The sequence below is a fragment of the Cnephaeus nilssonii genome (genome assembly GCF_951640355.1).
Source record: "Cnephaeus nilssonii genome assembly, chromosome: 3".
Lineage (NCBI taxonomy): Eukaryota > Metazoa > Chordata > Mammalia > Chiroptera > Vespertilionidae > Cnephaeus > Cnephaeus nilssonii.
In genome coordinates this window covers 52,751,920-52,779,611 of record NC_137074.1, presented here as the reverse complement: position 1 = coordinate 52,779,611, position 27,692 = coordinate 52,751,920, and the positions used below count along the sequence as shown (strand labels likewise).

The following is a 27,692-nucleotide window of genomic DNA, read 5'->3' as shown; positions in this document are numbered from 1 at the left end:
GCCCGGGGAGCCTTGGTCAGCACTGCTGGGGGACCTTAACAATACCCGCCCTCCTTCTCCACTAACCCAGCAGGTAGTCCTGGGCCGCCGTTCCCACCGGCCGCCCTCTCTCTCCCTTCCCCCCTCACCACCCACCCGAGGGGGCAGTTCCTTCTCTGATGCCTGATCGCCCTGAGTGCTGAGTTGCAGAGCAGCGCGCTCTCCATGTGACTTCAGTTTCCGTCAGTTCCTTCCGCAAGCGCTAAAATAATCTGATGCTCCCGAGAGAGGAGGCAGCCCAGCCCGGTGTTGGGCTGCTGTCGAGGAGGCCGGAGCCCTGGGAGAGGATGCGCTCGGAGGAGCCGCCTGGGCCTGCGGGAGCCGTGAGTATTTCCTGCGTGGCGGGCTGCCACCCTTTTGGAGGTGGGCGAGCTCGGCCCACAGCTGGGGACTGTCGGGGAGGCGGTGGCTTGCTGCATCCAAGCTCCACCGCTGTTGTGCCCAGTGCAGGGGCTACAGCTCGGGGGTAGGTGGATTTGCGTCCCTAAGGAGCGCTGAGACCTGAGCCAGGTGGTGTGGTGTAGGTAGGGGAACCAACAAGGGCTTCAGGTTCCTGGTGTGAGAGTTTGATGACTGGCCTTGTGAGGAGAATTCCCAAGCCTCAGTTTCTTCATCTGCAAATGGGAGCAAGAATGCTTTCTCCTGGGTTGGATGAATGGATGCAGTAAGACTACTCTGTGAGCACTTCAGCATGTTGAGGTGCTTGGATCTTCTTTCCTGCCCCACAAGTCATAGATGAAGACACTGATACTCACTGACAGCAACACATGCTTATGGATGTCTTCCACCCACAGGCCGGCTCTAGGTGCTGAGAACAGAGCTGTGAAGGACACAGGCAAAGCCCCTTTGCCACATAGTGTTCTCGGGAAATTCACTAGCTAATAAGTCTCAGAGGGAGACCCGATCCCAGGTCTTTCTGATCTTTGCCCAGTGCTCTTCCTCACAGCCTCCATGTGGGCTGGATTCTGGAGGATTCAGCACGTATTCCCATACACTCAGGAGCCGACATACGTGAGGAGCCACTGACTCGGCCCTGGCTCTGTACCGCCTTCAGAATGGGCGCCAGCTCACTTGGCGCCTGAGAGACGGTGACCACGTGCCCAACCGTGGCTGCGACTCAAGGAGGCTGAGGCATGGTCCTGGGGATGGAGCTCACGGATAGGGCTGCTCTGGGGTGGTGCACTTCCAGGAGAAGCGAAGGGAGCCCTTGGGAGGTTTCTTCCGTGATGGGTACAGCCTGTTGGGAGCTTGGACAGTAGAAATATTTTGAATTTATGAAGCTGGTCTTCTGTGCTCCTTTCACCCACTGTCGGCACTGCACAGACTGTTTCTGTGGGTTTCACAGCCCTGAGAATTAGTTATTTGCCTCACACACCCCATAGGTTTTTACAGGTATGTCTGAGAGTTCCTAGAGGGAATTATAGAATTATGGGCCCAGAAAAACAACAACAACAACAACAACACACACACACACACACACACACACACACACACACCAAAACAAAACAAACAAACAAACAAAAACCCCAGCTCAACTCCTGCCTTTAGGTTAAAAACAAAAGAAAAAGAGCCGAAACCGGTTTGGCTCAGTGGGTAGAGCGTCGGCCTGCGGACTGAAAGGTCCCAGGTTTGATTCTGGTCAAGGGCATGTACCTAGGTTGTGGGCACATCCCCAGTAGGAGGTGTGCAGGAGGCAGCTGATCGATGTTTCTCTCTCATCGATGTTTCTAGCTCTCTATCCCTCTCCCTGTCCTTCTCCCTTCCTCTCTGTAAAAAATCAATAAAATATTAAAAAAAAGAAAAGAAAAGAAACAAAAAACCTGTTTCACGAAGAGGGTGCTTTCATCTAATGGGTAACCTCATGAAACTTCATGAAAACCCATAGAAACCTGATCCCACATAGTGTTTCAACCCATCACCCAAGAGCGCAGCCTCCCAAACAGACAGCGGCTCCTCGTGTCTTTGTCCTGGGCCGAGTGAGGAATGCACTGACCTGACTGTCTCTGATCTCTCTTTGTCATGGAAGAGTGAGGCCAGCACTGATTGTAGCCTGCATCCTGGTTACCCCTCAGATCCACATTACAACCACAGAAGTTAGGGGAGGGGAGGCTTTCAACCGTGACTGAAAAACACCGCCTTCCTCAGGGCAGGCTTGCTGTGTGCTCAGCGATGCTCACTGATGTGTCCACACACTAGTGACAAATACTTCTGCCTTTAGTAAAATTTCTTTATTATACTCACTTCCCTCCCCTCCTAAAACTATTCTTCTCAACTTCATCACCGAACAAATTGTCCTGGCTCACTGTGTGGGACGCTCTGGGTTAGGTTAAGTGATGATCTCTGAAAGCTGAGAGAGTTAAGGAGAGGAAAAAAGGACAATGATACTTTTATCTTATCAAGACTCACAAGTAATTGTAAATCTGAGTTTAGGGGTCTTTTAGTTACAAATGACAAAAACCCAATTAGCTTGGCTTCAGAAAAAAAAAAAAAAAAAAGGTAGAAAAAAGTGAACTTATTGTTCCAAATAACCAACAAGTCTGTGGAAAAAAGCTTCAGGCATGGCTAAATCCAGGTGCTTAAACATTGCTAGGAATCCATCTATCTCCATTCCTCAGCATTGCTTTCCTCTGTGTAGGCTTCATTATCAGGCAGGTACTAAAGTTGGTGGCAAAGATGGGTGCCTGCTGCTCCAGGCTTAATTGTCACCAGTTTGGCATCTGAAGTAGGAAGAGAAAGCCTTCTTTCCCAAAAGTCTAGCAACAACCCTTGGATTGCTTCTCATGGGCTTGGCTTCGTGAACCCATTATAAACCAATCACTGTGGTTAGGGAAAAGGAGGCTCTGATGGGCCCAGGCTTGTTCACAGGCCTCTCCTTGGAACCAAGAGTGAAGGTCAAACTCAACTGAACGTGAGCTTCTTCAGAAAATAAGGGGGTTGATTGCATGACAATGTAAATGCACTTAATACTACTGTGCTCTACACCTAAAGTGGTTAAGATGATAAATTTTATGTTATGTCTATTTTACCACAATTAAAAATTAAAATAATAGCCCCAGCTGGTTTGGCTCAGTAGATAGAACGTCAGCCTGCGGGCTGAAGGGTCCTGGGTTCGATTCCAGTCAGGGGCATATACCTGGGTTGCGGGCTCGATCCCCAGTGTGGGGCATTCAGGAGGCAGCTGATCAGTGATTCTCTCTCATCATTGATGTTTCTATCTCTCCCTCTTCCTTCCTCTCTGAAGTTAATAAAAATATATTTTTTAAAAATCAAAATAATAAAGAAACTGGTGATTTCCTCAAAGGGGAGTTAAGGAATTGTTACCAGAAGGAGAAATGAATGTGGGTAGGCAAAACCAACTGATTTCCAGAGCAAATGGAGTCAGGTGCTGAGAGCAGACCACATGTGTCTTCTCACTTTAATGCATGAGAAGTTTCAAGACTGAACAACGGGAATAAAGGAGGAAGTAGAGACTCTGACATGGTTCTCACCATCGAGGTGGGCAAGAAGAGCAGGGCTGGTACCAATAATGGGCTAAATGTGGCTACAAAGCCCTGAGGACACAGGGATTCCACACACAACCTAGAAGGCTGCCTTAGTCAGGTGCTGTGCCATGTGTCTACACTACTTTCTGCTGCCAAGAAAGAAAGAAAAGAATGGGCAGGGGACTTCTCTTCAGGAGATGGCATCTGGGGCTCTAGCTAGTCACCCTGGCTCTTCTCAAGCAGACAGTGAGTGAGGCAGCCCAGCACCCAAAGTGACCAGTAGAAGCTCATCTGAGAGTACACGTCGTGTTCTTCAATAACCTCATGTCACTCCATTTTAAATGTCAGGCTGGACACTGGCTCCTCCTGATCTTTCCTACTGTCCTCTCCTGGGCCAGCCACGATCCCTTAGGTCTCTCCTGCCTTTCTGTGTCTCCTCTCAATGGCCCCACCAGACGCCAAGGCTGAAGTCCCTCCCTCAGCCTGCAGGGTCAATGGCAAATGAGTCTTTCCCTGACTAGCCCTGGGCCACTACTTCAGCCTCAGACATGTTAATGGTCTCCTTATCACTGCCCAGCCTGGTACCCTGTGACGTCCTCATGGGCCTCCCCCAATGACCTTTCTCTTGTTCTAGGTTCTTGCATCCTTCCTCGGGTTCCTAAGCTTCCATTTTGCTAATAATACTGCCTTCTTATTCCCTTCTATATCCTCTGTTTTTTAGGCTTTCTGGTTTCTTTTGCAGAAGCTCTAAAGATCCTCATCTTTGTCATAAGTACAATCCATAGTGTCAATAGGTTGCCTCATCCCCACAGAGATCATGAACCCATGAACACTCAGGGGTGCTACTTAGAATATCAGACACCACATGGTAGAGGCACTGACCAATCAGAATGGACATTATCATTAGAAGCAGGGTCCTGGGTTGCTGGATCATGGTGGGAGCCATGAGAGTTCCAAGACAGTGGCTAGGCTGTTGTGGTGGGATTCATGGGGTAGCTGTTTACCAATAAATACATATCTATGCAATCCAGCCGAACATTCATTCAATGTATAGTCCTCTCAGACAGGTTCACATTGAGCACTTCCTACCTGGGTCAGAACTCAGATTTGGTTTTGGCTTCACTGTCTACAAACTATGTGACTTGAGCAATTCACTTTGGCTTTTTTGAGTCTTGGGTTTCTTATCTGTAAAACGGAGATAATAAGCAGGGACTAGAACATAGATGTTTGTACACTAATGTTCACAGCAGCATTACTTACCATGATCAAAAGGTAGAAACATGCCCAGCTGGCATGGCTCAGTGGTTGAGCGTCGACCTAAGAACCAGCAGATCACAGTTCAATTCTCAGTCAGGGCACATGCCCGGGTTGCAGGCTCGATCCCCAGGGTGGGGCTGCAGGAGGCAGCCGATCAATGATTCTCTCTCATCATTGATGTTTTTATCTCTCCCTAACCTCCCCCTTCCTCTCTGAAATCGATAAAAATAGATATATTTAAAAGGTGGAAACAACCCAACTGTCCATTGATGGAGAATGGATACACAAAATGTGGTGTATACTTACAATGGAATGTTATTCAGCCATAAAAAGGAATGAAATTCTGATACATGTTATACAATGGAGTGACCTTGAAAACATTGTGCTAAATTAAATAAGCCAGACACAAAAGGACAGATGTTACATGATTCCACTTATATGATTCTACTTACATGAGGTACCTAGAATAGGCAAATATATAGCGAAGAAAGCATAGTGGTTACCAGGAGCTGAAGGGAGGGAAGAATGGGGAGTTACATTTAACAGAATTTCAGTTTGGGATGATGAAAACTACTGGAGATGGGTAACGGTGAGGTTGAATGACAATGTGAATTTACTTAATGCTCCTGGAAAGGCATTAAATTGGTAAATTATAAGTATTTTTTACTGCAGTAAAAAAAAAATTAAAAAAAAATGGAGATAGCCTGGGCTGGTGTGGCTCAGTTAGTTGGAGCATTGTCCCATCCACCAGAAGGTGATGTATTTGATTCCTGGTCAGGCTACATACCCAGGTTTTGGGTTTGACCCCAAGTTGGGCATGTGCGGGAGGTAGCCAATCGATGTTTCCCTTTCTCCCTTCCTCTCTAAAATCAATTAAAAATTTTTTTAATGGAGGGAATAATGCCTACTTTGTAGAAGTGTTATGAGTATTACTAGAGGCCCGGTGCATGAAATTCGTGCATGGGGGGGTCCCCTCAGCCCAGCCCTGCACCCTCTCTAATCTGGGACCCCTCAGGGGATGTCCGACTGCCGGTTTAGGCCCGATCCCCGGGGATTGGACCTAAACCGACAGTCAAACATCCCTCTCACAATCCTGGACTGCTGGCTCCTAATCACTCACCTGCCTGCCTGCCTGCCTGCCTGGTCACCCCTTACTGCCCCCCCTGTTGGCCTGGTTGCCCCTAACTTCCCCCCTCTGCCGGCCTGGTCGCCCCTCACGGCCTGGTCGTCCCACATAGTCTGTTGTTCAGTCATTTGGTCGTCCCTCACTAACCCCCCTGCTGCCCTGGTTGCCCCATGCAGCCTGCTTGTTCAGTCATTTGGTTGTCCCTCACTAAACCCCCTGCCGGCCCGGTTGTAGGCAGCCATCTTGTGAGGGCATGATGGTCAATTTGCATATTACCTCTTAATTATATAGGATATGAGATCAAATGTCTGTAAGAAGCCTTTGCAACCTCAAGTGCTATTTTTATTAAGCAATAGCATTAACCTTTTGCACTCGGATGTCGAGTGTGACTCAACACGGTTAGCATTAGAATAAAGGAATCGAGAAAAAAGCAAGCGAGTGCAAAGGGTTAAGTTATAATTCAATTGCCTTGGATTCATTCAAGGATTTCCTAAAAATCATTATTTGGGGGGTAGGAAGGGATATTCCTCTGTGAATTCAAATAAGTTTAAAAAAAAAATCAGCCTTAGAATAGCCACATTGCCAGTATAATTTGAGGGATTTTTGAAAGGGCAAATTTATCTCCCCTACCGTTCTGAAACTATACCATAAAACTTTATTATTTTTCATAATTATTATATAAATAACCATTAAAGTATAATGCATGAAAGAGGATATCAGTCATTTACACTTCAGTATGAACTGCTTTCCTCCTAATTTTGGCTGAAAATAGTAAGATAGTGATTATCAAGTTCTTTTTTTTATAAGACATAAATATTTTTCCCAATAAAATACCTGACTTTGCAATCTCAATTAAGTTGAGATTAAATTAATTATATTGATCCAGAAGATTGAAAACATAGGAATTTTAAAAATTATTTTATTTTATATATATATATATATATATATATATATATATATATATATATATATTGATTTCAAAAAGGAAGGGAGAGGGAGAGAGAGATAGAAACATCAATGATGAGAGAGAATCATTAATCAGCTGCCTCCTGCATGCCCCCTACTAGGGATCAAGCCCGAAACCCAGGCATCTGCCCTTGACTAGAATTGAATCCAGGACCCTTCAATCCACAGGCCAACACTCCATCCACAGAGCCAAACCAGCTAGGGCAGGAACTTTTAAATTAAATCACTTGATATGCATTCTGAACTACTTAGAGGGAAGTGTATTGATGACTGCATTCTATTTTGAAATGCATCAAAAAATAAGATGGATTGAAGGATGGATAAAAGGATAGATGGATAGATGGATAGATATGTGATAAAAACTAGTAAAAAGTTCATAGTAGTCTTGGTTGGTGTGGCTCAGTTGGTTGGAGTATCATCCTGGACACCAAAGGGTGGCGGGTTTGGTTTCTGGTCAGGGCACATGCCTAGGCTGCAGGTTCAATCCCCGGTAGAGTCAAGTATAGGAAACAGCCGATTAATATTTCTCTCTCTCCCTCTCCATTCCTCTCTCTAAAGTCAATAAAATTCTTTTTTAAAAAAATTGAAGAGTAGAATCTAGGTGATGGGTACATGAGTGATCATTGTCAAGTTCTTTCAACTTAGCTAAATGCTAACATTTTTTATAATGAAAAGGAGGAAAGTTAAATTACTGACAGGAGCTGCTCATATTCATTTTCACAAACATAGAAATCAAATAATAATAAAAAATCTTCAAGCTGTGGCTGGGCAGCTCAGTCATCCCAATACACCAAGGTTGTGAGTTCAATCCCTGACCAGAGCACATAAAAGAAGCAATGAATGAATACATCAATAAGTGGAACAACAAATCAATGTTTCTTCCTCCCCTGCCTTTCTCTCTCTAAAAATCAATAGGAACTACATCTATAATATACTAGCATATTATATGCATTATTGAACAATTAGGATGTGATGAGGTAACATATGCACTGGGCCTTGAAGGATGAGTAGGAGTTAGACAGTTGGAGAAGACCAGGTAAAGGGCCTTTTCAACAGAGGAATCAGTGTGTGAAAATGCATGAGTTTTAGTCAAGTATAGCCAGCATCCCAGGGTGGCTGGGGCTTGTGGTATTGAGGTTGAGCTTTGCTGGACTCAACCACAGGCTAAGTTTGAATTGCTGCTTTGACATGCTCTCTAGCTCTATGGCCTAAACCAGTGGTCGGCAAACTCATTAGTCAACAGAGCCAAATATCAACAGTACAATGATTGAAATTTTTTTTGAGAGCCAATTTTTTAAAACTTAAACTTCTTCTATCGCTACTTCTTCAAAATAGACTTGCCCAGGCCGTGGTATTTTGTGGAAGAGCCACACTCAAGGGGCCAAAGAGCCGCATGTGGCTCACGAGCCGCAGTTTGCTGACCACGGGCCTAAACCTTTGCGAGACTCAATTTACCACCTGTAAGATGGGGATGATAAAAATTACCTGCTAGGGTTTTGTGAGGACCCTAATATATGTAAAGCATCGGGCATAGCACTTATCCCAAGATGAGCAGTCCATAAACATTAGCTATTATAATTACGAGCCAGGAAAGCAATCTGGGAGCTTGAATACTATCCCATTTAGCTGGTCAGTAAGCAGGAATACATATCATTTCATTTCCCAGGTGTGCTCTTCCTCAAGAGAACCAAGGTTTAGGGTGTGGGGGTGATAGATTTCCACCTGGGCAATAAGCCTCGGTTATCGCCTAAAACCCCTATCTTGCCCATAGTCTCCCACAGGCTCTGGGTGGTCTCACCCTCTCTGAACACCCCCAGGTCCACATCCTGCAGCTCTGTTTCATTTATATTTCAATACCAGCTCCCGTTTGCACAGAGGATCTCTGCCTTCCCTTTAATTCTGACACTATTTTTCTTACTAATGTAACCCACAACATTTCCTTGTACTGACAAAGCTTTTTCACACACACACCTCTTATTCAGTCTCAGCACGGCCCGGTGAGGTTGGCAAGGCCGGCGTTATTGTCACCAGTGGCCACAACCGGAGAGAAGTGACCAGAGAGAACAAGCCTGTGACACTGAAAGGAAATGACAAGTTTGAAACGAATGCATTATGGGTTGGGTGCCCACCCACAGGTGTTATGTGGGTCTCTCCTAGACAAAGGTGACACGACAGAACTGCCACCAGCCACGTAAAAGCAAGGTGTTACCTCCCCAGGGAAGCAGATGTGCACTTGTAAAGACCTGTGGCCAAATGCAGCCTGTGGCCACGGGACAGAATGAGTCGAATGACCTCTGTTGGTTCTCAGGGCTGACCCTGACCACAGAGGGAAACCAGTTGACTCATTCGGGTAGGGTGGTGCTCTACGGGACACTTCACACATTGGCTACCCAGAGTGGTAGTGGGGAGAGTCCCAGGGGAGAAGAGCTGCTGTGGCCTCCAGCCTCCCTCCAGGAAGAGGCAGCCTCCCTCCAGGAAGAGGCAGCCTCCGCCATTCCCAGATGAGACTCTCCTCATGAGCCCGGGGGGAGCCCTGGCTGACCAGGAATGCTAGGCGTGGGGTGGGAACAGCGCTTGGAGACCCCTACCCGGCGTTCCCTGTGGCACCTTGTTCCTATCATTTCATCTCTCTGGCCTGCGTATGCTCACCTCCGAAACAGTGGTGTGTAGTCCCTTCAGAAATGCTACCGTTCTTCTCAAAAGGATGGTCAGTTACTGCATTTGAATGAGAGGGCATTTGCCAGAAAAGGCATTTGCAACAGAACTGTCCTTTTCTCACACAGGTTCTCAGGGACATACGTTTAATTAGCATTCCAACAAATTTAAAATGATACAACTCCTCACTTGTTTGTCCAGGCGTAGAGGGGATCCAACTTCTAGAGGCAAATGTCAAGGGACCCAGCGGTACAACCAGCCGCTTACAAAGCAGGGAGCTCCCACCCTGGGTGTGTTGAAGCACCTGCTGGGGATGAAGGCGCTGTAATGATGACAAAAACAATTTTTTGAGTGTTGCTTTAAGCCTTATCTGAGTACAAGCTCTATGATTCCCATTTTAGTTGAGTGATGTATCCAAGGTCAGAGCCAGGCTTTGAACCTGCTCTGTCTTTTCCCTTAGCCTGGGCTCTTTCTTTACCTTTTACTGCTGCCTTTCCAGAGGCTGAGAACATGCAACCCCAAATCTAAATCCCTGGACCCTGAAAAAAAGAAAGTAATGTCTATAATAAAATTTATTTTAGTTACTAGTCAATGATATTTTTTCTTCCAATAACTCCAGACATGATCGTTTTAAGCACTCTCACAATAATTTCAACCTAAATACCTATAAGAAATTCTGTTTCAGTAATATTTATTAGGCTCTCATTATGACATATATTTTAAGTAATGAGAGATAGATTCTATTATTTTAAAACTTGTCTTAATACAGTCATTGAAGTGGGTTGTTGGAAAATTAGAAAATATTTCTGTAAAAATACTTTTACATATATTGTAATCCCTTAGGATAAATTCTAGAAGTGTAACTACTGAATCAAAAGTAGCCTATGATGTCAAGATCTTTGATAAATTATGCTAAATAGTCCTTCAGAAAAAGTGTGTAAATTTCCTCTCCCACCTGCAGGATATGAAACAGTTATTGGGAGTCAGGGACTCAAAAGCCATTCTGTTGTCTATATTTTAACAACATCATCATTAAGAGAGAAAGCCAGAGAGGCAAATCATGAGGTCTGAGTGTACACATCACAATTCTAAATGTTCACCTGGCCAGGTGGCTCAGTTGGTTGAGTGTTGTCCCATACATAAAAAAAAAAAAAAAAAAAAAAAAAAGATTGCTGGTTCGATTCCCGATCAGGGTGCATACCTAGGTTGTGGGTTTGATCCCTGGTCAGGACGGGTATGGGAGGTGACCCATCGATGTTTCTCTCATACATCAGGTGTTTCTCTCTCTAAAAATCAATAAAAATATCATCCGGTGAGGATAAATAAATAAATGCTCTGTCACCCCAATCTTCAATTTGCAAGTTCTTTTTTAATGCATCCACCATTTAAATATGATTCTTTGCAAAATATATGAATATATTACTTTGACCAAAGAATAGAACTGGTTCTTTAATTTTATAACTATTTTAAAAATTTTTCTTTTATATGTATTTCCAAAATCATAATTGAAGAAATATTTGGATTTAAATATTTGGATTATACATTTTTGACATTTCTCCAAAAATACATAGAAATGGTCAATAAACGTGAAAAATGCTCAACATTATTACTAATTAGGAAAGTGCAAATCAAAACCACAAAGAGACAGCACTTTATAACCATTAAATGGCTATAATAAACACGACAGAAAAGAGCAAGTGCTGATGAGAATGAAGGGAAATTGGAACATTGGTAATGTTGCAAACAACATGCTCCTTTTCCTCTAAAAAATTCAGTGTATATTTTCTAAGAACAAAGATAGACTCTTACATAACCACATTGCAATGATCAAAATCCAGAAATTTAACATTGACATGATATTATTATTTCATCCATTATCTGTATTCAAATTTTGCCAAATACCCTAGTAAGGCCTCTAATTTGATCATTTGGTTAAAGAGGTGTCTGCCGGTTTTTCCACTTATAAAGCTATTATTTAGAGTGTGCAAGTTTAACACACTATGTTGGCAACTCTTGGGCCAGCTGCTGGGGTGGTGATGGTGGTGAGGTGCTGTCATAAGAAAGCATGGAGCTTGGGAAATGGCCCTGGCCTGTAGAGAGCTGTCAGGAACCCCAAGAGGCCGCCTTGGCGCTTGTTCTCTCCACCCTCTCTTCCAGCTGTGTGGTCCATCCTCTTGTTATCCTTTCATCTTCTCTGATCTCTGCCTTCTGTTCACTATTTCATTATTTTCTTGGTATCTACCTCATAGCTTCTATTCCTCAAGACAAGATCCCTCAAAAATTCAATTCTACTTTCTCTGTGCCTCTTAGCTCCAATTTCCACTGCTAATTCTCTCCCTTGTCTCTATGCACTGGGATCATTCATAGGGTGCATGTAAGAATTGACTTCCCCTGGTGAGGTGCTTGCCCAAAATTCTGCCAGCCAGGTGGAGGTGGAGGTGGAGGTGGAGGTGTTGGTGAGGTCCTGTGCTTCTCCTGAGAGCTACCCCTCCAGAAGGACTGGGAGTGTGAACAGAGCAATTGACCTGGACAGTGGAAGTTACATTAATGCATCCATCATATTTCTTGAACCGCATCAGGACACACAATCTAACCCTTCTGTGCTCCTTTCGGGTATGAGAAACTCTCCAGAGGCTCTAGTTTCAATGTCAAAATGGTAAAAATTCCAGGATATTTTAAAGATTTATGTGTATATGCATTTTTAATTTGAAGTTTACTGAGAATCTTTTTGAAAAGAATATTTGAAAAATGTATATTCCTGGAAATTTTGGGACAAAAGGTTACTATAATTTCCCCTCTCCCTTTAGAAACTCCAACAATTATTTAATTTTCCTCATATTTTTTAATTTTAAAAAGTTTCAAATTTACAGGAAAAAATTAAAAAGTACAATACTAAATTTACCAGTTGGTAATATTTTACTTTTTTTACTCTCCATTTGAAAGTAGGCTACATAAATTGTAGAAATCATGAAATGTCACCCACACTTCCTAAGAATAAGGGCATATTAGTACATAACCAAAACATTATCATACTTAAGATAATTAGTGATAACCTGATAATATAATATAATCTGTACATAATACCATCTGAAAATACCATCAGGGACCACAGAGAATAGATAACAAAAAACAGAAAACACATTATTTAGTACACATGTAAATTTCTCCAATTGTCTCAAATTCTTCTTTTAGAGATTTTTTTAAAACCCCAAAATCCACTCAAGGTACATGCATTCGACTTGGTTATTATGCTTCTTGATCACCTGTAATCACACACACACACACACACACACACACACACACACACACACACACACACACCATTTAGGTTTTCTCGTTTTTTTAGGCTTCAGGGCAAACATTTTTGGCTAGGGTACTACCGAGATGGAGCTCTGTGTTACCCAAGGCATCGCACCTGGAGGCCGAGGATGCAGCTGGTCTCACCATGGGAAATGCTAAGTTTGAACATTGGTGGAGGCTGAGTTCACTTTATTTATTTATTTATTTATTTATTTATTTATTTATTTATTTATTTATTTATGCTAAGAATCAAAGAGACCAAAGCTACTTGCCTGAGGCTTTCAAATACTTCTTGGTGGTAGGGATTGTTTGATGTGGTCACAGACTGGGGTTTCTGTTTTTTGTTATCTATTCTCTGTGGTCCCTGACCAGCTGCCCTTCCCTTTCTCCCAGGGTCCGGGGTAGGATTTGCTCTTTTTCTTTTAAACAAAGCAGCCGCCCTTTCGGTGGAGCCCTCTATCTAGCACCTGTGTGTTTGGTGTCTCCGGTGTCACCCGCACACGTGCACACCCTGCTGCGTGTGGGTACTCTGCTTCTAGAGAGTCCCTCCCCCACAGCAGTGTATAAATATTTGTTTCTAACACCAAACGCCTCTGCGAGTTGCCCACTTTCTGCAAAGACCTCTTTCTTTAAAGCTTTTTCAGCTTACTTTGAGGGGAAAATTCTCAATTACATGCTAATATCTGTATCACACTCGTAACTCTTGCCAAAAAGCCTGTAGCAAAAAGGTTGCTTCCCAGCTCTGGTGGCAGCTGCTGTAGTAGCAGCTGGAGAAGGTGGGGAGGTGAGAGTGGGGAGTGCAGAGGTGATAGTAAGGGTGCCCCTGAATATTAGAAATCCAGCAACCTTTCCTGAAAATGAATCCAAAACCCTAGCAAAACCTAACCAGAACTCAGATCAGAGTTACTTCTTAGTATTCCCATAGTTTGAGTACGAGGACACCTTTTTATAGACAAAAATGCCTGAGATTGGTCCTTACAGCTGATTAAGACATTGCATCACAATAGAAATCTACTTGGAATTAATAATATTTTAAAAAGAAGTTATATTTTATTAATATAGGTAAATCTACACACATTTGGGGGAAAAATACTATGCATATGTGTTTGTCACAGGGCCTAACTGAGGTAAATGGAAGGCTACTGCACTCCTGAACTATTTTGATGGAAATTTCAGGTCTTCAGGGAGCAGAGACCAGTCAAAAGAGTTCACTTAGCTTTCTTCCCTGTCCACTGCAAAAGCTAGTACCACCCACATGTCCCCTGCACTGAAGCCACTCCTTGGCCTGTGTGTGGCCATCTTCTCCCACCCAAGCATCCTGAGCCCATGATGTCATGGGAGGGGTATGGAAGGGTGCCCCATGTTACAGCCAGGCCACCACCAGCAGGATCAGGAAGCTCTTTCCAAAAGGAGCAAATAGTCGCATCCCTTTCATTGTTCCACACAGCCCACAGGCACCAATCAGTCTTCTGTACCTTGCTTGGGTCAATGAAGCAGGAGTTTCTCCCTATTCTTTTGTGAAAATAGAAAAAGCAAACAAGCATAATTTTTAAAACAGAGGAATGTTTGCAGCCAATGTGCATTCTTCTTCCCTCTGTTAGTGTTCTCTTGTTTCAGGATACTGTCTCCATTCATGTTGTTTTTATGAGATGAATCTGTTTTCACCACTTACTTGTTATGACTAGATCTGAGAGAGAAAAGCCAGACAAAAAGCCATATAGTCTTTCTGCCTTAAAAGGGAATACTCTTTATAGATGGACGGAGGTGGGGTTGAATCTCAGGTTTCCATGATAACCAATTAGAATTCATAGTCTCAAGATTAATGGCTACATACGAGATGCAGTTAGCATTTGAGATCCTAATATTTTTAAGAACCAGCAAGAACATTTTGTGATGACTAGACACAAACAGGATAGCTAGAAGATAAACGAAAAACATAAATGATACACTAAGAGGACTTCACTTTGACATGAGGTAGGATTTATAATTTTAATATCTCCAAGTCAAAGTGTTACAGACACAGTACAGAATCTTGTCTCCTGCAGTACCTGGGTCAATGGTATCTTGTTCTTCAAAGCTTTTCACTAATTAGAAGCTCACAGTCTCTAGTGTTATTCATAATCATAATAACCACGAATGGATAAAAGATATAGAGAGGCTTTATAGAAATTGTTAACTGAAAAAAATTTAGGATTTATAGACTGTATATAAAAGAAAATGGGACTGCCTGGCCAGTTTTTCTCAGTGGTTAGAGCATCAGCCCGTGGACCAAAGAGTTGTGGGTTTGAGTCCCAGTCAAGGGCACGTATCTCGGTTGCAGGTTCCCCAGCCCTGTTAGGGGCTCCTTCGGGAGGCAAACAATCAATGTGTCTCTCTCACATCGATGTTTCTCCCTCTCTCCCACCTCACTCCCTCCCTTCCAGTCGCTCTATAAATCAATGGAAAAAGTATCTTTGGGTGAGGATTAAACAAACAAACGAGTCAATAAATGAATACAAAGAAAATGGGACTTACCATTTTCTAGCTCCGCACTTGGAAGGAACTCTTCAACTTGTTTAGCCCACGAAATAGGAACCATTAATCCAGGTCCTTTTAATTAGAATGAGGGGAGGTTCCAGGTTACCTCATTTAAAACTTTAATGCCAAGCTACTCTGTGCACCCTTCATTGTTTATCCTTTCTCCACCAAAAATGTATCTAAGATGAGCAACGCTTGGCTTAAAAAATTGATGTCTTTTTCAGAAGATGTCAGAGAAAGAGGAGTAAAGTAGGACAGGTACTTATTTGTACACTCAAGATTAGACACTCTCAAAGAGCTAGAGATACGGTTGAGTGGTCTTCACCCAACTGAGGTTGCGTGGGTAGAGGGAAGCAGTCCTGTGCACACAGGAGACAGTTCATGAAATTCCCCGAAGAGATTGGCATCCAAACTTTTATCTGAGACTCCTTGCAGTGGTGTGGCTCTAAGGAAGCCTTCTCCAGCTACACACTCCAGGAAGTGTTTCTCAAGCGAAGTGGCTATTATTTGGAGTCTTTTATTTCTTCTCAAAGTCATTCCATACCTTTTTTTGTTTTGTTTAGTACTATTTCAAGCCCATTCTCATTTATATCATTATGTCAGTCACAGTCCAACCAGGAAACAGAAACACACAGATCATCTAAAACAGAGGACATTTAACGCAGGAAATTGGCTACACATGATGGAAGAGGCTGAGATGTCAACCAGGGAACAGAAGTCACCCCAGAGAATAGGAACTTCAGAAGGCTGTGAACTCCTCTGGGTAGGATGATGATAAAGGGAGGAGGGTGTTACCAGAACCTAGGAGTCACCCAAAGAAGCTCAAGGACTTCTCTGTCCAAGGCAGAGAGGGAGAGAAAAACCCTGGATTCTCTCCTTCTTCTAACTTCCCAGTAGTGCCTTCCATTGACCAAATCTGCTGGAGGCCAACTGACACCTGAACTTGGGAAGAGAGCCTTCAAAAGTCAGCCCCTGCAAACCAGAGCAGGGTAGAGAATGGATAAACCGTGGATCTGAGGACAAACAGCTCTCAACCAGCATAGTTCCCGGGATTAGCCTTGTTCTGAAATTTATTAATGTAGAATTTTTAACCCAACCTTCCCTCATATTATTTTAAATTTATTTTATTTCCCCCTCATATTTTTCACACAGTTAATGTGACAGCCAAATTATTCATTATTTTATTTTATTTATGTATTTATTTTGTTAATCCTCACTTGAGGATATTTTTCCATTGATTTTTAGGGAGAGTGGGAAGGAGGGGGAGACAGAGACAAACATCAATGTGAGAGAGATACATTGATTCGTTGCATCCCATAACCCCCCCCCCCCCCCCCGGTAGGGATTGAGCCTGCAACCCAGGTATGTGCCCTTGACTGAAATCAAACTGGGATCCTACCAGTCTGCAGGCTGAGTAAACTCAATGGACACTATCCACTGAGCCAAACCAGCAAGGGCCAAATTATTCATTATTTTTTCTTTTTTGTGTAATTGCTGAATTACATTGGAGGTTGTATCTAGGAATAACGGCCACACACAACCAGCTCACTGGTGTTTTTAACTCATCCTATATAATAAAAGGGTAATATGCAAATTGACCCTAACAGCAGAATGACCAGTCACTATGAGGTGCACTGACCACCTCTCAGTCCCTCCCCCTGGCTGATAGGCTCCGATCATCCGATGGCGAACAGGGAACCAGGGGTGGGTGGTGAGGGATGCGGGCGGCGCCAGGCCAAGGCCCCCACCTTGCGGGTCGCCCCACACACAAAGGGCGACCTGTGACGGGGCGGGGCCGGCAAACGGGCGGGAACGGCTGACCTCTTGGTCTTTTTCCCTGACCGGCCAGCGGCTCTGATTACCTGATGGAAAATGGGGAACTGCAGGTGGGTGGCAGCAGAGGGGCAGGACCGGCTGTGGGCAGCCAGGGAAGATGGCTCTGATCGCAGGCCGGGCCTAGGGACCATACCTGTGCACGAATTGCGTGCACTGGGCCTCTAGTCAATAATAATTATGTTATATAGTTATGTTACCTTCATAGTTAACAAAGCACTTTCACATATGCTATTTGATTCTCATTGAAATCTGAATGGTTATTATTATCTGCATTTTTAGAAGGATTAGCTGAGTCTAGGAGACTGTATGTGAATTGCTCAAGGACAAATAACAAATACTGGAGCCAGAATTCAAATCCTGGTCTGTTTGGTTCTAAATTCCGTAATCTCCCCAGGCTATCTCACGATAGAAGGAGTTGCCCAGAGGGTACAAGAAAAGTTTTTCTGGGCTGTTTGATTGAGTTTAGGAAGAAGGAGAATAGATATTTTAAATTTAAAAATTGTCTTGTTGACCCAGAAATTAAAATTACACTCTGGGCATTAGTGACATGAGGCCTATCTAGCATTCCAGCCTGAGTTACATTCTCCCTGAAGAAATTCCACTCTTTCCCCGAACACCATCTAGATTCAGTATTTCAATATATGGAGCTGGTTGTTCTAGAAGGGTCAATATCACAACAAGTACCATCCCAAATCTGTTTTTTAAAAAATATATTTTCATTGATTTCAAAGAGGAAGAAAGAGAGAGAGAGAGAGAGAGAGAGAGAGAGAGAGAGAGAGAGAGAGAAGCATCAATGATGAGAGAGAATCATTGACTGGCTGCCTCCTGCACGCCCCCTACTGGGAATCGAGTCAGCTATCCAGGTATGTGCCCTGACTGGGAATCAAACTGTGACCTCCTGGTTCATAGCTCATGCTCAACCACTGAGCCACAGCGGCTGGGCTACCCATCCCAAATCTGACAGAGATGGTGAAAGAGGAGAGGAGGGAGCAGGTCCATGGTTCCCAGTCCCTGTCTCTTCTCAATGAAATACAGGACACTCATTGAAATCTGAATGTCAGCCGAAACCGGTTTGGCTCAGTGGATAGAGCGTCGGCCTGCGGACTGAAAGGTCCCGGGTTTGATTCCGGTCAAGGGCATGTACCTTGGTTGCGGGCACATCCCCGGTAGGGGTTGTGCAAGAGGCAGCTGATCGATGTTTCTCTATCATCGATGTTTCTAACTTTCTATCCCTCTCTCTTCCTCTCTGTAAAAAATCAATAAAATATATTTAAAAAAAAAAAAGAAATCTGAATGTCAGATAAACAATGAATTTTCTTTCTTTCTTTATTTCTTTAGTATAAGTATGTCCCAGATATTGCATGGGACATATTTATACGAGAAAGTTGTTTGTTTTTAGTATAATTTGCTAGGTCTAGCAACCTTATTTCAAGGTGAGCAGTGATTCCAAGGTTTCAGGGTTTCAGGTGTGTGTGTGTGTGTGTGTGTGTGTGTGTGTGTGTGTGTGTGTTGGGAAGATACTGAGAACAGGAGCCCATATGGCTCTGTGTTTGCCATCTGTGCCCTGCACACGCCAAGAGGTGATAATTCCTGCACAGGTGCAGAAGCGGAAGGAGAGTCTGGGAAGAGAATCCCCAGTTTTGGGCAAGAACTGATGAATTCTGAATTATTCTGAATTGGAGGTCTCCTCTGTGGTAAGGAGAGCTGACCTGACCTGAAGTGAAGGTTGAAGTTGATTTACCCGGTTTCACTTAGTCTTTCTGTTAGTCTGTTTTCACTAGTGAGTATTCAAATCTAACCAGGAAGTTAAAATTAGCCTTAGAGATTATGTAAACTCATTCAAAGAAAGGAAAAGAGGAAGGGGCCCTAGAGAGCTGAGATGTGTCAGGCAGAAGGGTCCATGGAACAGGTGAGGAGGTTCATGTTAGTGCTGGTGTTGCTGGCCCAAGAGAAGACCTGAGAGCAGACCAGGCGGTCTTTCCCAGGTAGAGGTCAAGGAGAGAATGGGGCAGTTGGAATGCTGGGGCCAGGCACTTGCAAATGCCGAGGTGGGAGGCGATTCCACCCACCGGTCTATAAACTCTTTCAGTTGGAGGGTTCAATCTAACAGCACCTGCAGTGAGAGTAATTAGTCTGGTTTCTCGTCCTGGAGCTCAGGGAAGAGGATCTGCCAGCTGTTACCAGCCGTGCCCTAAGTTGATCTTGAACCTTGAATAAGCCATTATTATTTCTTTGTGTGTTCACCTGTAAAAATGTGATGGTGGAGGATATATTATATTTCCATTAGGTTCCTCTTAGTTCTAAAATTCTGTTGGTATATATGTAATTTTAAGCATTCTCATGACTTCTGTTTTGTGCTCACTGGCATGATAAGAGGGCTGGCAATCATACTTCATCAATAATCCACATTATACTGAAGATTGCTTTTTCATTTTCCCCTTAGCTTTCCCCTTATCCAGGCAAAATATCAAAGTCCTATTTTCAAAGGGCTATATTCAAATGAGTTAACCAATGCGATCTACTCTTTTTTAAAGCCTCATGTCAGCAATTAGTAAGTCTATGGGACCAGAGGCAACAATTAACATTTCAATTCTAGTTCACTGTTCATTCATTCAAAACTTATTTATTGAGCTCAGGTGACACACCTGGCAGATTTGAGCTTTGGGAAGAAAACTTCAACAGAACTAAAAAACATGACAAACTCTAGGTGACCTGAAACCTGGTTCCTCAAATCCTTTGCTTCTCACTTCTGTTGCTGGACTCAGTGTTCAGCCACCTGTCCATCAGATGGTAGGGGCAAAATGCAAGTGAGTCCTTGCAGTAAAAGGTTGAAAGTATTGGTTAACTTGAGGTATGTGAAGTGTCTGTGGGTTTCCACCTGCCTGAAGCTATGGGCTTCCAAGACCAGACGCCACTGGGAACTGGCTCCTTCTCCTGAGAGTGCAAAGCAGCCCTCTGGGACGTCCTTCTCTGACTGTGTTTTCCTTGCCCTCTCTGTCCACAGTGCTGCACTTGAGATGGAGTTATTGCCTCTCTGGCTCTGCCTTGGTTTTCACTTCTTGACAGTGGAATGGAGGACCCGAAGTGGAGTAGCCACAGCTGCTTGCCAAAGGTGCTGCAAGTTGGTGAGTTTTCCTGGGAACTCTGAATTGTCTGTTGTTCCTGTGCTGACAAGGTTTGGTCCATTTGGAAAGCTGATGGATTGTCAATCATGGAGGGCAGGGAATGAATGAATCCGAATCGCTCTTTACCTGCCTAGCATGATGCCACGTGCAACCTGCTCTTTAACCAAAGGTTAAGATGATGCCTAGGAAAGGCTCTGCCCCACCTTTTTCGTACCCACTGAAGGCACGAGGCCTCAGGGACAGGCCTAAGGGAGCCACCGGGAATAAAAGCACCTTGTTAAAAGCTGGATGATTGAGCTCCACTAATGCTATTGGGATCTGATAACTGTGAGGCATATTAAAGTTGAAGAAGCCCTGCCTCAGAGTTTATGTTTGAGTTGATAGCAATTACTTTAAAAGTTGTACTGAAGCCCCGGGCAAGTGGCTCAATTGGTTGGAGTGTTGTCTCATACACCAACAGGATTGTGGGTTCGATTCTGGTCAGGACAGATACCTAAGTTGTGGGTTCAATCCTTGGTGGAGGGGTATATAGGAGGCAACTGATTGATATTTTTCTCTCACACCAATGTGTGTTTTTTTTTCTCTCTCTCTCTTCCTTCCTCTCTGTAAAAAAAAAAAAAAGAAAAGAAAAAAAATCAATAAAAAGATATCCTCAGATGAGGTTTTTAAAAAAATGCTGTACTGAAGAGCATGCTGCCCACGGGCACTGCACAGCAACACCCCTGACCATGCTTAGGTTAAGACAATCCAGGAAGTAGATACCCAAGCTTTTGCGGTCTACTCTCTTCAGGGCTTTCAGCCTGTATGTAGAAACGTAACAACTATGCACATTCCTAGAAATTTCCCCCTTTGCCTGTAACGCAGTGATGTAAAAATATGCCTGAGAAACATACATTTAATAAACATTCCTTGAACTCTATTATAACCCAGGCACTGGGAAGGCTAATTGGATGTCAGGGTTAATACTTATATTAAAAAAATGTGTTCTTAAGGCTGATTAATTTTAAAAACCCAACTGGTCATAGTTCTTAACCACTTTTGGTAACTGCTAACCACTACACCGTAGCATATTCTAGCGTGGGGTAGAGGTTATGAGCCAAATCAGGTTTAAACCCCAGTTCCACCACTTACTAGCTGGTGACATGGGGTCACTCTGCCTCAGTTTCCTCATCTGTAAAAGATGGAGGTGTTAATAATGCCAAGCAATCATACCATAACACTGGGTTGTAATGATGATTAAATGAGTTAATGTAAAGCTCTCAGAACAGTGCCTTGAATGTGGTAAGTGCTATGTATTTTATCCATTATTATTGTTGTTGTTAGTCTCTGCTACACAGACTTCCATTATTCCCTTACGGAGGCGATGAAAGATGAACTTCGCAGTAGCTAATTCAGGAGTTACCAGGCATAGAAAGAGGAGGGAATAAAGTATGAGTTCTTTGACCGTCTTTCAGGGTTCAGGCTAGACTCTCTCTAGCCTGGCGGGAAGAAGTAGGGACTCAGCTCCAGTCCCAGTGAGTTCAAGGAGTGGATTTCCTGTGGCTTTTCTGAATAGGGCTGAGGGTTTGGGAGTCCAGGTGCCCCCCCATTGCCCCTCCTTGCATTAGCCATGTGATGTTATAATAAAACGGAATGAGGAGGTTTTCTTGGGCTCTGACGACCCCGTGGGTCCTTTTGGGCCCCAGGGAATTGCAGGGGTGTGACGCCCATGGCCTCCACAGCTGGGATAAAACAGGGTCTCACACCCTTTGGAAAGCCCCTAACCACAACATTCTCCAGAGAGTCCCTGTGTGGGGGAGACCAACACTTACTCAAATAAAGAAATACATCTTGTTTCTGCATGGGGAGATTTAATTTTACAAAGATGTCAGTTCTTCTCCAAATTCCTCCATGATTGTAATGCAACTCCTATAAAAATTCCAAAGATTTTTGGGGTAAGGGGAGGTGTAGAAAGAACTTCACAAATTCATCTGGAAATGAGAAACAACTCAAATGCTCTATAAAATTAATTGATTAAATAAAACTGATCATTATAGCTAACATTTATTAAGCATTTATGTGCCAAGTTCTATGTTAAATGTTTTACATAAATAATCACAGTGAATACTCATTAAGAAAAAAAAAACCCTATGAGAAAATTACAAGTATAATTTCAATTTTACAGGTGGAGTAACGAAGGTCCCGACTGGTTAGGTAACAAGATCAAGATCATCCATTTGTTAAAAACTAGAACCAAGATGCACTGACTCTTGCTCTTAACCACTGTTCTATTCATGTAACAAACTAATAGACAGTTGCTAAACAGAAGATGATCAAATTTATTTTATTGCCAGGGCAATATGTCTATTACATATTATTGAGGAGACAGTAGATAACTAAACAGTTTGTAGAGTGCAGACTCATTTTAAAACAATTTTTTAAAAGTTTTTATTTAGTTTTTTGTTTGTTTGGTTTTTTTTTGTGTTTTTTTTTTTTAAGAAAAGGTAGATAATATCATTAGGAAAGAGTCCAGAAGGAGAGGTAACAAAAGGTTATTGGTGTTTCTTTGAGGAAGAGGCTGAGGTTACTGATGAGTTTAATTTTCTGTATTTCTATATTATATCAATTTTTAATTATTAGAAGGTTTTATTTTAATAATCAGATAAAGAACTTGGGGCTGTGAGAGGTTAATTCCTTGTCCAGGGCCCAATGCTAACACGTGGCAGAGCTGAGATTCAGACTTGAGTCTGTCATCTCTCCAAACTGGTTCTTCTTCTTCTTCTCTATCAGATTTTTCTCCTTTTTCCATTAGTCCTCTTGCCCCCTGGGATTGGGCCCACTGTTTTAGGCAACCACAGACCTTGTCCTACTGGCCAATCTGCAAAGGAAGGCCATTACTCCCCTTTCTTATCACTTAAAACTTTTTCCCTAGACACCTAATTGACATCTTGTGGCTGATAGTTTTTGCCAATCTTGTAAAACATTGGGCTGAGTTTATCCTGAGGCTTGAGTGACTTCTACAATGAGACCAGGGTCGTCCCATCCCTCCCGCCTCCTTATGCAGCACAAGGTAGAACTGCGTCCAGGAAACGCACTGAATTGGGCATTACAAGCTCTGGACTCCAGTCCCAGCTCTGCCATCGACTCTCCACTTCTCTCCAGACCCCGCTCTGCTTTTCTGTGCAGGTCAGGGTGGCGATGAGCTCTGAAGTCCTTTCAAGCTGAGACATTTATCAAGTCCGCATGTAGAGGAATGTTCAGACAAAACTTCTTTGGTTGAAATGAAGATGCCACAGCACTGCCGGTTGTTAGGCAGTGTCCCTCAGACTCACAGGTGCAATGGTATAGCGATCACAATGCAGTGGTGACAGGTGGCACTAATAGTGCCCGCTGTGTGTCAGGCCCTTGCCATCTCTTGTCTAATCTCACTGCAGTCCTCTGACATAGGTGCCCTCTTTATCTCCGTTTTTCAGAGGAAATGACAGACGTAAGTTAAATTATTTGCCCAAAGCCACATGGAAATAAATGGCAGAGGCAGGATTCAAGTCCAGGTAGAGACCTGGCTCTCAGTTCCTCTCATAGCTAACACCAAAGTGCAAATACAATTGTGACCACTCAGCACCTGATGGACAGGTGCTCAGATCTTCTCTCACATGCGGTGTGTTTTAAACGAGGCCTGGAACTCAGCTCCCAGCTGACTAGTTTAGTGTAAAGGTAAAGGACAAAGAAAAGTTCCCTTTTTTTCTACAGGGTCCGATCCCTTTTTTAAAATTATGATCTCTAGAGCCATTCCTCAAAGTTGCAGGAACAGGCTGATGACTGAACTAAGTTTATGTACCCAAACCTCTGCCTCAGAGGCCTCCTCCTGCTGACCAGTGTGTTTTTGGACCTAGGTGGATGGAGTCGCTGACTGTCGAGAGCAGAATCTGGCTTCGGTGCCCAGCAATCTCCCTCCCCACTCGCAGACGCTCATCCTAGATGCCAACCCTCTCAAGACCCTGCGGAATCATTCCCTCCAGCTTTACCCGCTCCTGGAGAACCTCAGCCTGCACAGCTGTCACCTGGAGCGCATTGGCCGTGACGCCTTCCTGGGGCAGGCCCACCTGCGCAGCCTGGCGCTGCCTGACAATTCCCTCTCGGAGAGCTACAAGGAGACGGCAGCTGCCTTCCACAGCCTGCGGGCCTTGCGGAGGCTGGACTTGTCAGGAAACTCCCTGACGGAAGACATGGCGGCCCTCATGCTCCAGAACCTCTCTTCACTGGAGTCTGTGTCCCTGGCGAGGAACACCATCATGAGGCTGGACGACTCCATCTTTGAGGGCCTGGGCCACCTCCAGGAGCTGGATTTGCAGAGGAACTACATCTTTGAGATCGAGGGTGGAGCCTTCGACGGCTTGACCGGGCTGAGACACCTCAACCTGGCCTATAACAACCTCCCTTGCATTGTGGACTTCAGCCTCACGCAGCTCCAGTCCCTCAACGTCAGCTATAATAACCTGGAGTGGTTCCTGGCATCCGGGGACGAGGCTGCTTTTGAGCTGGAGATGCTGGACCTCTCTCACAATCAGCTGCTGTTTTTCCCACTCCTGCCCCAGTCCAGCAAGCTGCACACCCTCCTGCTGAGGGACAACAACATGGGCTTCTACAGGGACTTGTACAACACCTCATCGCCAAAGGAGATGGTGGCCCAGTTCCTCCTCGTAGATGGCAACATAACCAACATCACCACAGTTAACCTCTGGGAAGAGTTTGACTTCAGTGACCTTGCAGATCTGCGCTTCCTGGATCTGAGCCAGAACCAGTTCCAATACCTGCCTGATGGCTTTCTAAGGAAAATGCCTTCCCTCTCCCACCTGAACCTCAACCAGAATTGCCTGATGACGCTCCACATCGGGGAGCACGAGCCCCCAGGAGCGCTCATGGAGCTGGACCTGAGCCAGAACCAGCTGTCGGAGCTGCACTTGGCTCCCGGGATCCCCGGCTGCCTAAGGAGCCTCCGGTCGTTCAACCTGAGCTCCAACCAGCTCCTGAGTGTCCCGACTGGCCTTTTTGCTGATGCCAGTAACATCACTACAGTTGACATGAGCCACAATCAGATCTCACTTTGCCCCCAGCCAGCTGGCTTAGACGGCGTGGGCCCTCCCAGCTGTGTGGACTTCAGGAACGTGGCATCTTTGAGGAGCCTCTCTCTGGAGGGCTGTGGGCTGGGAGCATTACAAGACTGCTCATTCCAGGGGACTGCCCTCACCCACTTAGACCTTTCTGGAAATTGGGGGGTTCTGAATGGGAGCACTACCCCCCTCCAGAATATTGCCCCCACGTTACAGGTCCTCTCTCTCAGGGATGTGGGCCTCAGTGCCAGCTTCACGGAGCTGGACTTCTCTGGGTTTAGGAATCTGAGGGACTTGGATCTGTCCGGAAATTCTTTGACCAGTTTCCCCAGGTTCAGGGGCAGCCTGGCTCTGCAGACCCTGGATCTCCGCAGGAACTCGCTCACGGCCCTTCCCCAGGGGGCCATGTCTGTGCAGCTCACCACAAGTCTTCGGACCATCTACCTCAGTCAGAATCCGTATGACTGCTGCAGGGTGGAGGGCTGGGGGGCCCTACAGCGTCTGCACACCATCTCCGACTTGGCCATGATCACTTGCAACCTGTCCTCTAAGGTCTATCGCTTGGTGGACCTGCCCAGAGGCATGCCGCAGGACTGTAAGTGGGAAAGGGTGAATATGGACCTGCTGTACCTTGTGCTCATTCTCCCCAGCTGCCTCACCCTGCTGGTGGCCTGCACTATCACCTTTTTCACTTTTAAGAAGCCTCTGCTTCAGGTAATCAAGAGCCGCTGCCACTGGTCCTCCATATACTGACCTGGCTGCGATTCAAGGTCAGAAATCTGGTCTGTGCACGGAAAGACCCATTCTCTGCCAAATTTCAAGATCTGATGCTGCAGGGGACAAGTCTGATGAACTAAGCTTTAAATTAAAGTGCAACATGTTTCCATTCCTTAGTCACTCCAAGCTCTTCCTCTGTCGTTATGATTCATCCTTATCATCCTGGTAAGATATTTATTAATTGACATGCTACACAAATAAAAAACATGTTTCATAAATATTTTTACAATCAAACACAGCTTGCGTTTTTTCTTTCTGTAACGTTTCTTGGTAGTTTCACGTAGGTTATTTTTCAGTGCCCTTTCCTTGGTGGCACCCAAGGAGCTGGTGAGAAAGGGTGGCGATTCAGTGCTACCCCATAGCAAAAATGACTTCAAGAGCATGTCCTGTGGATGGTGAGAGCCAGTGCCCTGGGAGTTCACCAAGAGACAGAATCTCAGAGCCAAGCTGGGGGGTCAGAGATGAGAACTGTCACCTCCTATCTTGGCTTGCATTGCCTCTGCAGGCAGAGCTCATACCTGGAGTTGCTGGCAGGCAAACATGACGCTTCCAAGGAAAAGCTACCAGAACAATAACTGGGCCCTGAGTTTATCTGTGCGGGAAACTGAACACCAGGCACCGTCCTTGTTCTGAGAGGAAGTGAAGAGGAACGCAGAAAGGAGTGAATTCTGTTCATGCGTGGATTACCCCCACTCTTCACACACACACACATACACACACACACACACACACACACACACACACACACAAACCACCCCCAAACAACTTCTTAGCAGTTGTCCTATTCCAGTGATGGGCAACCTTTTGAGCTTGGTGTGTCAAACTTCGCCAAAAAACTGAGCATAACTCGGGTAGTGTGTCACTTTGAGGAAAAAACTAACTCCAAGACTCTAGTCGCAAATGTTTCATCCTCAGGAGCAGCAAATGTTTCATCCTCAGCATGCGGCCGCGTGTCATCAGAAATGGCTACGTGTGTCAGTGCTGACACGCGTGTCATAGGTTCGCCATCACTGTCCTATTCTGTACTCACGACATGCCTTGTTCCCTCTCTCCTTCCCTTCCCTCAGTGAACAGTGAGCGGTTTCTGAGCTCCTCTCTGGGGAAAAGATGTGAAAGAGACGGCCCTTGCTCTTTCGGTAGTTTAGAATTTACACTGTCCTTGCACTTTTTATCCCTGCTTATTAAATCATGAGTGAATTAAAGGCAGTGGTGGTGGTGTGGGAGGAGGATAAAAATCTCACTAACTGATTGCTGTTACCATGAATACTAATGTCAGCAGAAACGTTTAGGCAAATCAAAGCGATAAAATCAATGGTTTTGCTTTGATAAAGCAGAAGCTTCCCTCGGATGCTCCCCGGGATGACAAGGCCAGGTCAGCAAGGCTCCGCACTCAGGGTCAGCCGTGTGAGCTTTGCCCTTATTGCACCTCCACCTTTCCTGTCAACGTGTCTGTCTCCACCCTGCCTTGCCCCAGCCTGGTGCCTTGGATGGCCCTCAGGTTGCTTTGAAGCCATGTCCAATA

At 44.6% G+C, this 27,692-nt stretch overlaps 1 protein-coding gene across 2 annotated transcripts; it reads left to right on the top strand.

The window, feature by feature from the left end:
* Positions 1 to 254: 254 nt before the first annotated feature.
* NRROS (negative regulator of reactive oxygen species) lies at positions 255 to 26,354 on the top strand (the record flags this gene model as incomplete). Of its 2 annotated transcripts, XM_079766607.1 has the most annotated exons (3): positions 325 to 362; positions 20,183 to 20,303; positions 24,176 to 26,354. In XM_079766607.1, 2 exons carry the CDS (start codon positions 20,196 to 20,198, stop codon positions 26,144 to 26,146), a joined length of 2,079 nt encoding a protein of 692 aa, XP_079622733.1. In that variant the 3' UTR covers positions 26,147 to 26,354. The 2 variants fall into 2 exon arrangements, with proteins under 2 accessions (XP_079622734.1, XP_079622733.1); XM_079766608.1 differs by lacking the exon at positions 20,183 to 20,303 and having other exon boundaries at positions 255 to 362.
* Positions 26,355 to 27,692: the final 1,338 nt, after the last annotated feature.